The following is a 16511-nucleotide window of genomic DNA, read 5'->3' on the forward strand; positions in this document are numbered from 1 at the left end:
GTCATAATATATCATATCTTTTAGTTTGTCAGTGCGTTTTGTGGTGTTAGGGATTGTTTTTCTGCGCATTTCCGCACTAACTCAAAACATGCGTACATGTACACCACCTCCTGAGCTGGCGTAGGATTTGAGCGTGCCGTACGCCAACGTCCATATTGATAAATCTCAAAGTCACCGTGGTTTTGGGTGTACGCCAGGTGTACGCTGGAAATTTGGTGTACGCACTTTTGATAAATGAGGGCCAGTGTGTTTCGGCTCAATATTAATGTAAATACAGTCAGTTCTGTCTCAAGTGAATGTAAACAGTAGAACTAAAAAAAATGAATAGGTATCAGAACAACAGATCAGTCTTACAGCCAAAATCTTTAGCTACATTAAAACAATAGAAATTAAACTTACATCACTAATGAATCTGACATAAATGTATTTCTAATTAATCTAATTTAACAATAGTATTTATTAATGCATTTAAATGACAACATTAAAATAAACTAAATCAAACTATGAGTGTAATTTTCCCCATGAGACTCTCACCTGAGCTGTGAGATGTAGGGCAGACACTGGAGGAATCCCCTCACTTCACTCTCTTCATCTGTCCAGTTTATCAGCTCTACTGGTTTCTTCTGTGTTTGGAGTTTCAGCACTTCTAGGAGGATGGAGCTCTTTCTCTCTGAGAGCTTTATGATCCAGACTACAGGAGACACTGACTGATAAACTGGCTGTAATGCTGGAAGGACACTCCTGCCTGTTTGAGTCTCATAGTCCTTCACATGTGAACACAGATCCAGCAGGAAATCACATATCCCATAATTCACAGATGACCGCAGTTTCTTCACAGTTTCTTCTGTTGTCTCTTTCTGGAGAACAGCAGCTTGCAGACACAAATCCAGTATTAATCTCTTTCTTTTCTCCCATGATTCAGATGATTTATTCTGTGGTTCAAGAAATCTAAAGAAAGAATGAACAACATTTAGTTAAAGATGACAAAGGAAAGGAAGTGTTAATATGAAAATGATCAACTGACACTGATCTACAGAAACAGCTTGTCAAATATAATCTGATACAACATGTGATCAGCAGGAGACAGAAGAGTATTTCATCCTCTGAAGTTTGTGGTGAGAATCAGCATGTCAGTCCTGAACACTCAGTCAGGTTTATGTTGTGATAATGACCAGCTGACTGTACATTATTTACTCTTACAATTTAAGTTATGCAAGACTAGTAAAAAGTTAATATATGAAATTGTGGTAAAAATACTCCAAAAACTTTGATGCCATTTGTTCAGGTCAAAGTTTGCATGAAGTACATATTTACAAAGTATATTTGACAAATTAAGCCCAAGTTAAAAATTGGCAGCAACACACATGTAATATTTTTTTTGTAAGACTGTGATTCTTAAATCTATGATCATAATTGTTTACGGATATACATTTTCTTTGTAAGAGTATAACTCCAAAATGTACGTTTGGTTTAGTTTACAGGCACAATGTGGACTTTTACTGCAGCTCAGTTACAAACACAAACACTATAAAAGAGTAAAAAGTGCCTTAATGTACAAAATGACTGTCATAATAATATGACTATAGTCACAGACATTAATAAACGTGTAAGATAAATTGTTCCCAAAACGTGTGCATGTGTGCACCTGAGGTCCATCTATCTGGGGAAAGTACAGGCGTTTGAAACTATTGGTGAGAGCAGAGTGGCTGATAAATAAAGCGGTAACACTTTACAATACGGGTGCACTAATACATTAATTCATGCTTAACTAATGCACAGATAATCATGTGTTAATGTATGACTCTTGAAGAACTAAACCATTAATTAATTATTACTGCATCAGCAACTAATAAAGAGTCTATATGATAAATAGATTAAGTCATATATGAAGTTTTTCATATATTGAAAAACGGGGGGGGCGGGGGGGGGGGGGGGGGGGGTTGGTTGGTTGGTTGGTTGGTTGGGGAAAATTGACACAGACACTATCTATCTATCTATCTATCTATGTGTCACATTGTCTGGGAGGGTAATGCTTTGTAAAAGTTAACATAAAACACACAAAAAAAATGTTAACATAAGATATCTCTTTAAAAAAAAAAAAAAAACATATTTAAATCTTTTTAAAATTGACTTTTGCAAATAACCTTTGTTAAATTTATAGAAGTATTTGTTAATATTAATGGACCAGAGCTTAAATAGTTTTATTTTTTAACTAACAACTAAAAAAAGATTTATAAATACTAACAAATATATTGCTCATTCATTGTTCGTTAATGTTAGTTAATACATTTATATGACAAACAAATTTTAAATGGGCTTTTTTTGTGAGAAGTTTTTATTTCTATGATGCATTTATTGGAGAGAATAATCCTGTCAGACGCAGCACTGCTGTGAACGCGCGTTCACGTTTAAACACAATTTAAACAATGTATTATTCAATGCATTACTTCTATATAATTATATATTAAGTTGCTCAAGCAAACAAATATTTAACCATGTATTTATATTAAAATCTTTTGCATTTAAATTTTAATACAATAAATCTTGCATGTCACAAAGAACTTGTTTTTCCACCTCCACGAATGTCATTATGTCGCCTTGTTGAGGTAAATTGTAGTTCCCTTTCGTTGTCACTCCGAGTTACGTCGGATGACGACGAATGGGGTTTCGCTTAGAAATCCTATCATCTTCGAGTATTAAAACACGAGCCAATGGCAAAGAAATGCCATGGGTCTGCGGAATTTGCATAGCGTAACTCCGCCCCACCCTGGGGGTATATAAGGAAGTCGCGAGCAACATGCAGATATGTTTTCGCTTCGGAGCCAAGTTGATGTACTTCACTCCACAGCCAAATCCTGAGTTTATCTCTTCATCTCTTCGAGACGAGTCTCTCTCCAGGTGTTGGTGTGACAGCGAGTTCCAGCGAGTGCACATTCCCTGCTGATCTGTGCAGTGATTTGCCAGAGTTTGTGTGTTCTCTCCCTGGTCGCTTCAACACTCTGCGGAGAAATCTCCTTTCACAAAAGAGCATTGCACGCGGCACGTCTTTTTAAAGATGCCTCGCCCGTGCACTTCTGGTTGCGGTCTATTCGTGTCTGACTCTGATGGGCACAATCGCTGTCTTGTGTGTCTGGGTGTTGAGCACGCTAAGGCAGCGTTTGTGGATGAGTCATGTTCCCACTGCGGGAACATGCCCATCGCACGGTTGAGATCGAGACTCAATGATCTTCATGTGAGAGTCCCCTCATCCGCACCCCGATCTACTGGTCCCGAGAGGGCTGGTACTTCGGCTGGCGGCCAGGGTGATCTGAGGGTTACAGTGTGGAACAAAGCGCCGACTATTCCACGCTCCACACTTCCCTCTGTTCCCGTGCAACCCGCGAGTGTCCGCGTGGAAACCGCTGTACAGTCTTCTGACTTGCCGCGAGTTTCATTCGGCGCTCCAGAGGAGGACGTGATGTCGATCGCTGCATCACAAGGTGGGCAGGAGTCCTCGGGAAGTGAGGATTCGGCTGTGCTGCCACCCTCGGGTGCCCCAGCATTGTCCGAGTCTGATCCCGAGATGACGGCCATGCTTTCCCGGGCAGCCGCGGCGATCGGTCTTGAGTGGTCCCCGCCACCTGGGCCGGTTCGTTCGCGGCTGGACGATTGGTTTTTGGGTGCGGCTGCTGATCCGCGTCGGCAGCCAACCCCAATGCCTTTTTTCCCGGATGTGCATGAGGAGGTCACGAGGTCCTGGAAGGCACCATTGTCTTCCCGTGATCGCTCGGCGACCGCCTCCGCCTTGCCTCCCCTTGATCAGGCGGCCGCCAAAGGGTACACTGGGGTTCCCCAGGTTGAACGCTCTGTTGCGATGCAGCTGTGTCCTCAGAGTGCTTCTTCCCGCGGGGACCCAAAGCACCCCTCCAAGGCCTGTAGGTTCTCCTCCACCCTTGTGGCGAAGGCCTATAGAGCTGCGGGGACGGCGGCCTCCTCACTGCATGCCATGGCGACTCTGCAGGTCTACCAGGCCCAGATGTTGCGTGATATGCACGAGGGGAGGTCTGACCCAGCACTCTTTGATGAGTTGCGTGCCGCCACCGACCTTGCTCTCCGAGCGAAGAAGGTGACCGCACGCTCGCTGGGTCAGGTGATGGCCACTTCGGTGGTCCAGGAGCGACACCTATGGCTAAACCTGGCTGATATGCGGGAGGCCGAGCGGACCCGGTTCCTCGACACCCCCATATCCCAGGCTGGCCTATTCGGCGGTGCAGTCGAGGACTTTGCCCAGCAGTTCTCGACTGCCCAGAAGCAGACTGAGGCTCTAAAACATGTCCTGCCCCGGCGGCCCGCTGCTTCGGCGGCGCAGCCGTCGGCACAGGTGCCTCAGCCCGCTCGCCGCCGAGGGCGCCCTCCTGCGGTTCCCGCCCCTCCCGATCGGCCCCAGCAGTCCGCTGCTCCCGGGTCGCGTCGTCGAGGAAGCCGTAGGAAGGCGCCACAGCCCTCTCCCGCCCCGCGCCCCGCTAAACGCCAGGCTAAGCGGCGCTCCTGAGACGGGCTGCTCAGAGATGGCGATGAGTTCTGCACAGGAGCCGGTAGCAGGGCCGCTCCTTCCCCCGGTGGAGGGCCGGGGGAGAATCCTTGGTTTTCCCATTCCCGCTGCTCGTCCCACGACGGGCAGCACCCTAAAATGGTTAAAGAAAGAACTCACTATCCCATCTCTGAGCACACGGAGTGTGCGGATGAGAGCACGCGCCGCCCACGGGCCACGCTCCTCTCATCCCCCTCTGTCGCCAGACCCCTGCCAGAGCACGCCCCCGTGGGACGCTGGTCCTCCCCTGGCCTCCTCTGGCAGGACGCGGCTAATGACCGTGCCCCCGCACCGGGCCGCTATGCCACCCACGCCTGGGCCGGTCATTCCGCCTCGCTGCACCCCCGACGGTACGTCTGTGGTTCGTATGACCCCGCTGGTGCACTTTCTGGAAGCCTGGCTAGAGCTTCCCAGACTGTCCCGCTGGGTCGCGAGAACCATCAGGCTCGGCTACGCGATTCAGTTCGCGCGATCTCCTCCCCGCTACAGCGGAGTCCGCTTCACTATGGTCGGTGGCAATGCCCCGGTCATGAGAGCGGAGGTCGCCACCCTACTGGCGAAGGGTGCGATCGAGATTGTCCCTCCAGCCGAAATGAGGTCCGGCTTCTACAGCCCTTACTTCATTGTTCCGAAGAAATCGGGTGGGTTACGACCGATCTTGGACCTGCGCGTCCTGAACCGCTCCCTTCACAGGCTGCCGTTCAGGATGCTCACGGCCAAACGCATTTTCGAGTTGTGCGGCCACAAGATTGGTTTGCAGCGATCGACCTGAAGGACGCCTACTTCCATGTCTCCATTTTACCTCGACACAGACCGTTTCTACGGTTTGCTTTCGAGGGGCAGGCATACCAGTACGCGGTTCTCCCTTTCGGGCTAGCCCTGTCTCCTCGCGTCTTCACGAAGGTCGTCGAGGCAGCCCTTGTTCCCCTCCGGGAACACGGGGTTCGCATCCTGAACTATCTCGACGACTGGCTGATCCTAGCTCACTCTCGAGACCGGGTTTGCGAACACAGGGATCTGGTGCTCCAACACTTAGCCCGTCTGGGCCTTCGGGTCAACTGGGAAAAGAGCAAACTTTGCCCCGTGCAGAGGATCTCTTTTCTCGGTATGGAGATCGACTCGGTCGCCATGTGCGCGCAGCTTACGAGCGAGCGCGCGCAGTCACTGCTGACTTGTCTTCGCCAATTCGAGGGCAAGAGTGCGGTTCCACTGAAATTATTTCAGAGGCTCCTGGGGCATATGGCATCCGCAGCCGCAGTAACGCCGCTCGGATTGCTTCATATGAGACCGCTTCAGCTTTGGCTTCGCGATCGAGTCCCGAGGTGGGCATGGCAACACGGCAAGCTCCGGGTCCCAGTGACTCCGACCTGCCGTCAGACCTTCACCCCGTGGTCGAACCTCAGCTTTCTACGGGCCGGAGTGCCCCTGGAACGAGTTTCCCGGCATGTTGTTGTCTCAACAGATGCCTCCACCACGGGCTGGGGCGCCATGTGCAATGGACATGCTGCCGCGGGCTCCTGGACAGGACCCCAGCGCCTATGGCATGTCAATTGCCTCGAGTTGCTGGCTGTACGTCTCGCCCTGCACCGCTTCCATGCGCTGCTCAGGGGTCAGCACGTATTAGTCCGATCAGACAATACCGCGACAGTAGCGTACAAGGTGGTCTGCGCTCCCGCCGTATGTCACAACTCGCCCGCCACCTCCTCATATGGAGTCAGAAGCATCTGAGGTCGCTTCGAGCCATTTATATCCCGGGACACCTGAACCAGGCGGCCGACGAGCTGTCTCGAGTTTGGCCTCTCTCTGGAGAATGGCGATTCCATCCCCAGACGGTCCAGCTGATTTGGGATCAGTTCGGCGACGCACAGGTAGACCTGTTTGCCTCCCACGACTCGTCCCATTGCGACCTGTTTTATTCCCTGACCGAGGGCACGCTCGGCACGGATGCACTGGCGCACAGCTGGCCGCGGGGCCTCCGCAAGTATGCGTTTCCCCCAGTGAGCCTTCTTGCGCGGACCCTGCGCAAGATCAGGGAGGACGAGGAGCAGGTCATATTGGTTGCCCCATACTGGCCCAACCACACCTGGTTCTCAGAACTCATACTCCTTGCGACAGCACCTCCCTGGCCAATTCCTCTGAGGAAGGACCTCCTTTCTCAGGGACGGGGCACCCTGTGGCACCCTCGTCCCGGTCTTTGGAACCTCCACGTGTGGCTCCTGGACGGGACGAGGCAGGTTTGAGTACCCTACCACCAGCGGTGGTGGCTACCATCACTTCCGCTAGAGCATCGTCCACGAGACATGTCTATGCGTTGAAGTGGAACCTCTTCGTCAACTGGTGTTCTTCTAAACATCAAGAACCCACAAAATGCCCCATCAGTGTCGTGCTTTCCTTCCTGCAAGAAGGGTTGGAGCGAAGGCTGTCTCCCTCCACCCTGAAAGTGTATGTTGCCGCCATTGCCGCACATCACGACGCAGTTGATGGTAAGTCCTTGGGAAAGCACGACCTGATCGTCAGGTTCCTGAGGGGAGCCAGGAGATTAAATCCTCCTCGTCCTCCCCTCGTACCCTCTTGGGACCTCTCAGTGGTTTTAACTGCCCTGCAGAGTGCTCCCTTTGAGCCTCTGCAATCAGTGGAGCTTAAGTTCCTGTTAATGAAGACAGCGCTCCTGGTTGCATTGGCCTCCATCAAGAGGGTAGGGGACCTGCAGGCATTTTCGGTTGACGAAGCGTGCCTGGAATTCGGGCCGGCTAACTCTCACGTGATCCTGAGACCCCGGCTTGGATACGTGCCCAAGGTTCCTACCACACCCTTTCGAGACCAGGTAGTGAACCTGCAAGCGCTGCCCTTGGAGGAGGCAGACCCAGCCTTGGCACTGCTCTGTCCAGTACGCGCCCTTCGTGCTTACGTAGACAGAACGCGGTGTTTCAGGACCTCAGACCAGCTCTTTGTCTGTTATGGTGGGAAGCTGAAGGGAAAGGCTCTCTCCAAGCAAAGGTTGTCTCACTGGATAGTGGACGCCATTGCTTTGGCTTACCAGCAGCAAGGTCGACCGTGCCCCCTTGGTGTGACGGCCCACTCCACTCGGAGTGTGGCATCCTCTTGGGCTCTAGCGCATGGCGCCTCGCTAACAGACATCTGCAGAGCTGCAGGCTGGGCGACACCTAACACATTTGCGAGATTCTACAATCTCCGAGTAGAGCCAGTTTCTTCTCATGTACTCGCTTCAACTAGCCGGTACTAGATTCTGCTCAGGTGTCTTCGCTTGCTCGCCATTCCTCTCTACGGACGGGATACGTGCGATATTCTCCTCAGGTGAGCCTAATAAGCCCTGAGTCTCCTCCAGCACTGACGACGTCAACGCCAGAGTTATGCCACTGGCAGCTTCGCGCTTGGCTAGGTGCCTCCATGTGCATGGTTCCCTTCGGGCGACCCCCACATGTGTATTCCACTGTAAGCCTCTTTGAGCATGTGTCTTCCCTTGGCAAGCCACCTTGCCACCCCTGGGGTTGAAATATTCCACCTGCGGCTGGACACCCCAGTGTTGCTCCGTATGCAGCCCTTCGGGGTCATATGTGTATTCCAAGTCCCCCCCTTCGGGTTGGGCATGATTGCATATTTCCACTGGATATGCTTCCCAGTGTACCTTGGTATTCCTGTGTTAAGTAGGACTCCTTCGTCCGTGCTAGTCTCACGACAGGGAGCTCAGACTTACGCAGGGCACTGGAAGACAGTCGAGAGGTGGCGTGATTATACGGGAACCCCATTCGTCGTCATCCGACGTAACTCGGAGTGACAACGAAAGGGAACGTCTCGGTTACGTATGTAACCCTCGTTCCCTGAGTAGGGAACGGAGACGTTACGTCTCCCTGCCACTTCCGCTGTACCGCTGGAACGCCTGAGTTCAGTCTCGGCTCCTCAGCGAAGACATATCTGCATGTTGCTCGCGACTTCCTTATATACCCCCAGGGTGGGGCGGAGTTACGCTATGCAAATTCCGCAGACCCATGGCATTTCTTTGCCATTGGCTCGTGTTTTAATACTCGAAGATGATAGGATTTCTAAGCGAAACCCCATTCGTCGTCTTCCGACGTAACGTCTCCGTTACCTACTCAGGGAACGAGGGTTACATACGTAACCGAGACGTTTTCCTTGCTTTACCCCGGTCTTAAAGTGAAAAAAGTAGTATTTAATTAAATAAATTTATGGTGAGATTACTACATTTTATTTAATTAATCGCACTTATGGTGAAATGACTACATTTTCAGGTCAATCTGTGTTCATTTTGACCACGAAACATGCGCTGTCACTTTAATTCAGCATTTGCAGCACAGCAGAAATCATAGACAGTATATAAACGGCAAAAGTAGACTCGGTGCGGAAACGATCGCTGCACTGCTGTATACGCACCGCAACTGAAACGGATCGATCATCGACGGACTGCATCCGCGTGCAGTGTGAAAGCTCTGTAAACATGGCATGGGTACGGAAAAAAATACTCACCGCACACACGCACTGCAAACGAAATATGTGTGAAACGGGCGTAGACTTGGAGCAGGAGAGCTACTCCGGCTGCTACTCGCAGTAGAGCGAGTGTTGCCATCTTCAGTTCAGCGACATATTTCCCGCCGCGCGCTCTCTGTCCGCTAGTGCTCATCTGTATTTGACGCAAGTGTTTGTTTGTGTGTGAGTGTGCGCGCTTGCGCACTCATTGGGATAATTGTAAACGCGCAAACACAGACAGAAAAGACATGCCATCGTGGAAATAAGATAAATAACATATTACTTAAGGGCTATTTAGTTTTTTTTAATAAAATAACAAATTGTAATCTGCCGCTATAAAGAAAATCAAATCAAATTTACTTGACTTCAAGGGGGGCGGGGGGAGCCGTTAGGAGGGCGGGGCGCCCCCCTTATATAATGGTAGGGGAAACACTGCATTAATTCCTTAATAACACATTGTATTAACTAATAGTGTAAATTAATGTGTTAATTACCACAATTGGTCAAAGCTATGTACTTCAACTTCTAGTTCTCTGCTTTAATTAATCATTAACTAATGATTTGCAAATGTATCATTATGTTATGTCTTCACTTGTTGGGGCACATGATTATTAACTAATTGTTAAGTGATATGTCATTTATGGGTTTGACAGAGGCACATGCAGTGAATGTAATGAATGAATGTGTTTGAAGGAAGGGTAAGTTGGGCTGCACACAAATATCAGCACTCCAGAATCTGACCAACTGACCGCTGTTACACTGTGTTTAAACTGGACGTGACCATTATTGGTCATACCGCAGAAGCTCTCTACAGTGGACATGACAGACCATTGCAAGTTCATTCGTCCTTCATAACAGAAGTAGCGCAAGAGCTTGGAGTACATCAGAAATAGAAAGTGGCATCAGTTTACTGTCGGGTTTTTGCTGTGTCGTGTAGCGTCGTGCCGCATCCAGCGTAGCATCACTATCACTGACTATAATGGACATTATATTGTCTTTGTCCGGTCTTGACACAGTGTTATGAAATAGCTGTTCCCGGCCGCATCTTCTCAAAGTTTCACCTTTGAATGACGACAGGTCTCAAGATGTGGTTAGACACATAGTTTCTTGTTTACATGACATGTGGACTCAATAAATTCTTATCTTGAGCCAAATAAGAAAGCTGACATTCAGTACAATCTGTTTATTTTATTTATAATACATACAAATGTAATTTACGTGTTTTAGTTTGTTAAGAGATTTAAAGCGTCATTTTTTAAGAGTGCACATGTGCGTACATGCTCTAGTGCGTAGGAACGAGCCTATGATTGCATCTGGAAATGAAGCAAAATAACTGAGAAAAATGAGAAATAGTCCTCAGATGCCATGTCTATAATTTATAGCAAAACATCTAGCTTTAATTCAATCTCAAACAGTGACCACGTACGACTATATGGTTTCGGGAAACAGTCGTGACTAGCTAGCTGATTTCTTCAACGATGCACTGTACTGGTAGTTATGCAGTGAGTTACGTCGTTGTACGGGAAACGCACCCCAGCAAAGTCAAGTGCTGTTGTCTCCTATAATGTGTTACATAACATCAGTGTGTGCTGGAAACAGATGAACACAATAACACTGTCCACAGGACAAACAATGACCACAGTGTAACAGTAAACACAAACACTCTCACCTGAGCTGTGAGATGTAGGGCAGACACTGGAGGAATCCCCTCACTTCACTCTCTTCATCTGTCCAGTCTATCAGCTCTACTGGTTTCTTCTCTGTTTGGAGTTTCAGCACTTCTAGGAGGATGGAGCTCTTTCTCTCTGAGAGCTTTATTCTCCAGACTGCAGGAGACACTGACTGATAAACTGGCTGTAATGCTGGAAGGACACTCCTGCCTGTTTGAGTCTCATAGTCCTTCACATGTGAACACAGATCCAGCAGGAAATCACAGTATTCATCCTGATGGAACTCATCATCATCATCATCATCATCATCATAACAGAGAAATGATTTGTAGCTGCACACAGATGTTAAAAGCTCAATGAAATTCTCTCCTGTAGTTGTAACACACTTTGAAGCTGCAACAGTCAGATTCAGCAGAAACTGGACAGCAGATTCTTTTTCCTCAGAAGCATTTTCATGAATTCTGTGGACAGAGACAAACTGAGAATGTTAATACCCAGAGCTGGATAAAATAAAATCCTGTATGTGATCCACAATATAAATGAGCAGAGTTTTTTTTTATCTAATGTTTGTTATGGCTGAATCAAGAGTGTTTATGTCTTTCAAATACAATTATAAATTAAGCATTTTAAAAATGTGACTTTTCTGGGGGGGTTTTTGTGTCTCAGGTTTCTAAAAAGTAAGCGGACAGTTAAAAAATGGGGGAAAAATAATCACATAATGAAATCACCTTATTTCTTTTAGACATACTTTCAAAATGATTTAAGCCCCTGAATCAGTTATTATGAAGGTAAAACTGTGCCAGACAGACAGTTCTTACACTGTGCTTGTCTGCTGACTATCATGACAGTAAATGCTTTATCTAGAGCAGTGGTTCCCAAACCTGTCCTGGAGGACCCCCAACACTGCATGTTTTCTTTTTCTCCCTAATCAAACACACCTGATTCAACTCATCAGCTCATTATCACATGGGTTAATGAGCTGATGAGTTGAATCAGGTGTGTTTGATTAGGGAGAAAAAGAAAACATGCAGTGTTGGGGGTCCTCCAGGACAGGTTTGGGAACCACTGATCTAGAGCTTTGTTAAAGTCAAGTGCAGTTTGTCCTGTATATGATCACATCAGTAATCACGTTCACATGTACTTTACATGTTTGATTTCAGACGGACTAAAACTATTATTCATCTTCTAAAACTATTATTCATCTTCTAGTCTGAATAAAATTGCACCAGTTCGGTTTTTCTAAAGACAAACTAACAAACCTAGATAATGCGATTGTAGTTTTTCTTCATCCAGCATGTATACATGTTACAATAATCATTCTACAATTGGTCGTCATCCTCATCATTGTGCACATTCTCTGAAAGACAAATGGTAATGTACTATGTGTATTTCATTCTGTGAATATTTGATTATGTATTGTATCAGGTATATTTGGACAGAGAGATGAAGATTGCAGCTCGACTAAGTAAAAACCCTCTGTTGATCAATTATAACTGCACATGTAAACATACTGTGAGCTGCATGAAGCTGTTATAATAGAAATATGAACACAATCTCTCTCTACACAGAAACAAACTGAATGAATGAGGGTGAGAGCAGGATTTCAACAACAGATCTACTTACAAATACAACACTAATGCTACTGACAAAACCACACATCAATGTACCGGTAGTGTTTTCTTTTTTTGTGTGATGACATGCAATTCAATTCTGATTCACGTTCACATTCATGTTGTTTAATAAATATGTAAGTTAATTACATTACATTAATTATATTGTGAGCACTGAGTACAATAAAACAAGCATGGTGGTCTTTTTCCCACCAGAGTCTCACCTCAACTCAGAGATGTAGGGCAGACACTGGAGGAATCCCCTCACTTCACTCTCTTCATCTGTCCAGTCTATCAGCTCTACTGGTTTCTTCTGTGTTTGGAGTTTCAGCACTTCTAGGAGGATGGAGCTCTTTCTCTCTGAGAGATATACACACCAGACTGCAGGAGCTGACTGATAAACTGGCTGTAATGCTGGAAGGACACTCCTGCCTGTTTCAGTCTCATAGTCCTTCACATGTAAGTACAGATCCAGCAGGAAATCACACTGATAAATCTCAAACTCAGTATCATAATAATTCTCATCACAGGGGAAAGATGTGTAGCTGCACACAGATGTTAATAGTTCAGTGTAATTTTCTTCTGTATTTGCATCAAACTCTGATGCTGAAACAAACAGATTCAGCAGAAACTTAACAGCAGCTTCGGTATCCATGTCAATAATGTCACAAAATCTGTGGAGACACACATAATTATCACTTTATTGTCCAGCGTAGAAGAATATAAAATATTGAATAAAAGTGAAAATGTAATATTAAATTGAATATTTTGTAAAATAAGTATTTCTGTACAGCTTATATCTTTTGAAATCTATATTTTTTTTTTTTAAACAAAGTTTGAGCAAATGTTCTGTCGAATTTGAACCATTGAATTTGTGGAAGCGAATTTGTAAAGCGAAATAAAATTGACCGAAAATTACCTGTCGAATAATATAGGTTGCATACTGAGTTTTTTACACTGTTAAAGAGTTGGATTCCCATGCTAAACATGGACAAAATTTCAAAAATTAAGTTGTACGTTTGAACAACTTAACTTCCGGTTTGTCACAAGTTTCGGAAAGTTTTTTTCGAGTATGGGCATGTGTGACGTCAGATGTGGCGGAATTTCCTTATATGGGTCCTAAGGGCACTTCTCACAGAAGGTCGCGGGCGCGCGCACTCGTAGACCAGAGAGAGAAGAGAGCGAAAGCAGTACCTCATCAAAGCGCTCTGCTCGGCTTTTGGGAAGTCAATGTCACCAAAGAAGTGGGTTTTTGGTTGCCAGGGCAAGACAACCCTGCACAGATTCCCAAAGAACCCGGCGTTAAGGGACCAGTGGATGGAGTTTGTTTTTTCTGAGCATCAACAGAGTTGTGCAAGACTGTTTGTTCCCTGCATTTCGACGATGATTGTTTTATAAACAAAGCCCAGATCGACGTATTTGCAGATCGTCTAATGCTTAAGGATCGAGCAGTCACAATGATAAAGGTTCGCGGTCGTGCGTTGGAACCGGGCGGTGAGTAAAACTGCTTCAAATGTCTCTGTGTGTTGTTAGCTCGGCGCGTTAGCACAGCTTTATCTTCGCACACACGGCCCGCCTCCAGCCGCTCGTTTTTTTCCGGAAAGACTCGGTACAGCCTATCTTTCTTTTATAAATATAATAAAACTAAAGACTTTTTGGAGATATGAAGGATGCAATACTACTCTATAGGTACTCAAGATTAACAGGAGATTGAGTGAAAATTAGCATTTCACCCCCCCTTTAATAATGAAAACGTGTGTGAAATGTTTTCAATTTAAATATTACAGCTTGAATAAACAACCATGTAGAATTTCAGCCCATAAAAATGCAATGCAAGTTCATGCTAACATATACAGTGCTGCTGGAAGGTTTGTGAACCCCTTGCAGAATTTGTGAAAATGTGAATAATGTAAACAAAATAAGAGGGATCATACAAAATGCATGTTATTTTTTATTTAGTGCTGTCCTGAATAGGATATTTTACATGAAAGATGTTTACATAGAGTCCATGAGGTGATATGTGTACACAGAAGATTGTGATTGACTGTTCGCTCCAGGGTTGCTGGGCAACAGGGGCGGAGCTGAACAGTCACAGAGAGGACAGTGAGTTTGTTTCACTGCTGCGTATGTAAAATAATAAAACCAAGAGACTGTCAGTTCACCACATTGTCTGCTCAATATATCATGACAGTCCACAGGATAAAAAAAAAAATTTAATTTATAAAAATAACCCTGTTCAAAAGTTTATTTACCCTTGATTCTTAATACTGTGTGTTGTTACCTGGATGTTTTTTTTTGTTGTTGTTTTTTTTGTGATGGTTGTTCTTGAGTCCCTTGTTTGTCCTGAGCAGTTAAACTGCCCGGTGTTCTTCTGAAAAATCCTACAGGTCCCACTAGGGATGTTAACCGATGACCATTTGACCGATGGTTGACCGTATCAACGCTAACCGATTAAAGTTGTAGGTAGTCGGTTAAAAAAAAAAAAAAGTGATCTCTAAATTAGGCTATTATAGACAGTGGACTAAAGTTAAACGCTACTACAGTTAGCCATCTCATTCCAAGATCTTTTTGTGTGAAGTGAACAAATCCCTCACACTCAATTTTTCATAACTCGCCTGTTTGTTCTTAATAAACCAGTAAAAACATTTGGCGCGAGGTCACAGCGTTTGGGTTCGCGCGCTCACAAGGTTTGCGAAAAGTGAAGGCTACAGGCTAAAACACTCGAGGTTAGAGCCAGGGCAGACGACAGGATGAAGCGTGCAAAGAAAAGTAGTGTGTGGGACCATTTCACCAAAAAGAATGACACAGATGTAAGTTGCAACTTGTGTGATACAGTGCTATCATCATCTTTCTTTATTATTGTTAGCACTACCTCAAACTAAAGCGGCGTCTCTTCGGAGCTGTCATTTTATTAAATGAGCCGCGGCAATGTTTCAAATGAGCTTCTAACGCTAGACAAACGCCTTTATTTTCAACGCGATCACCTTGTACCCAAACCATTTCGAAACTAAGGAGCCATTTGTCCTCCGATTACATACAAGCTCCTCGGCGCCGCGTTTGCAGGACTCATGTTTCGCGCTGTAGGGGATTTAAAAAAAAGTGACGTGAGTGGAAGGGCGGCTGAGAGATGCGACAGAGTTGCGAAATTGCAGGCGCGGCTCGAAATGTATGGCGTTATTTTTTAGTCAAAAGTTATGAGTGTGTAAGACATGCTCACGAGCACATTATGTTATTTCACACGCGCAAAAATGAACCTTCAGCTGGCATGATAAAAGTACTCGCGCACAAATTCAACAACCGAGAGGTGTAGGCCTACAGGTAGCTGCGAGCGAGCGCCTGGCATACTCTCATAGGTTAACTCTGCTTGTACAGTGGAATCCTGCTCGCGCGCACCGGGCTTCTGCTCGCGGTATGCTGTTTTGCTCGCGCAGTGGATTTCTGCTCGCTCAGCTGATTTCTGCTCCCTCGAGTCTACATGACTTTTGACAATTTGGGGGCGGAAACCAAGGAGGGCACTGACCCTCTTATGATTGGTCACTTTCATCATGGAAAATCTTGGGAAATCCTAACCCCGCCCACCTTCTGACGCAGCGCGCGTCACTCAGCTCGCTCTGCTACTCCGGTTATCTCTGTGTATATTTTAGGCAACGAAATATGTGATAAAACACCATACTATTTTCGTTTTCATTTAAAGAAATCTTAAACATGATAGCCACACAAATGTGGTTCATGCAACGCGTATTGATTATATTCACTGCACATAACGTTTGCCTATTTATAAAAAAAACGAAATATAAAACACAAACCTGCCTCTTTTCGTTTTAAATATAATATAAAAACATTAAACATTTTAATATGGTCCAGGCAATATGTGCATTTGTACTAAACAACAGATTTTGCAGTAAACAACATTACAGTTTTTAAATTTTTAAATACAATTATTACAATTTAAAATGACAAAACTCAACCCAGTCTCTTTTTGTTAAATTTCAGTTTTATCAATATTAGCCAATCCATTATAAAAGTATAAGTAAAAGGTATAAGAAGTTTGACTGAATTGTTTGCTTTATTTGTATAGCTTCTTCTTGTATAGCATTCTAACCTATGAGAGTATGCCAGGCGCTCGCTCGCAGCTACCTGTACACCTCTCGGTTGTTG

The 16511-nt window shown here is 45.7% G+C and overlaps 1 protein-coding gene across 1 annotated transcript in view; it reads right to left on the reverse strand.

The window, feature by feature from the left end:
* Positions 1-16511, reverse strand: part of LOC311091491 (uncharacterized protein) — a 255781-nt gene that overhangs the window by 121710 nt on the left and 117560 nt on the right. Inside the window, exons 23-24 of the mRNA XM_084127443.1 lie at positions 10743-11204; positions 535-948 (exon numbers count right to left, since the gene is read on the reverse strand). Coding sequence (XP_083983569.1) covers positions 535-948; positions 10743-11204 — 876 coding nt within the window. The remainder of the gene's footprint in view (positions 1-534; positions 949-10742; positions 11205-16511) is intronic.

Source organism: Abramis brama (assembly GCF_963993115.1).
Source record: "Abramis brama genome assembly, chromosome: 10".
Classification (NCBI taxonomy): domain Eukaryota; kingdom Metazoa; phylum Chordata; class Actinopteri; order Cypriniformes; family Leuciscidae; genus Abramis; species Abramis brama.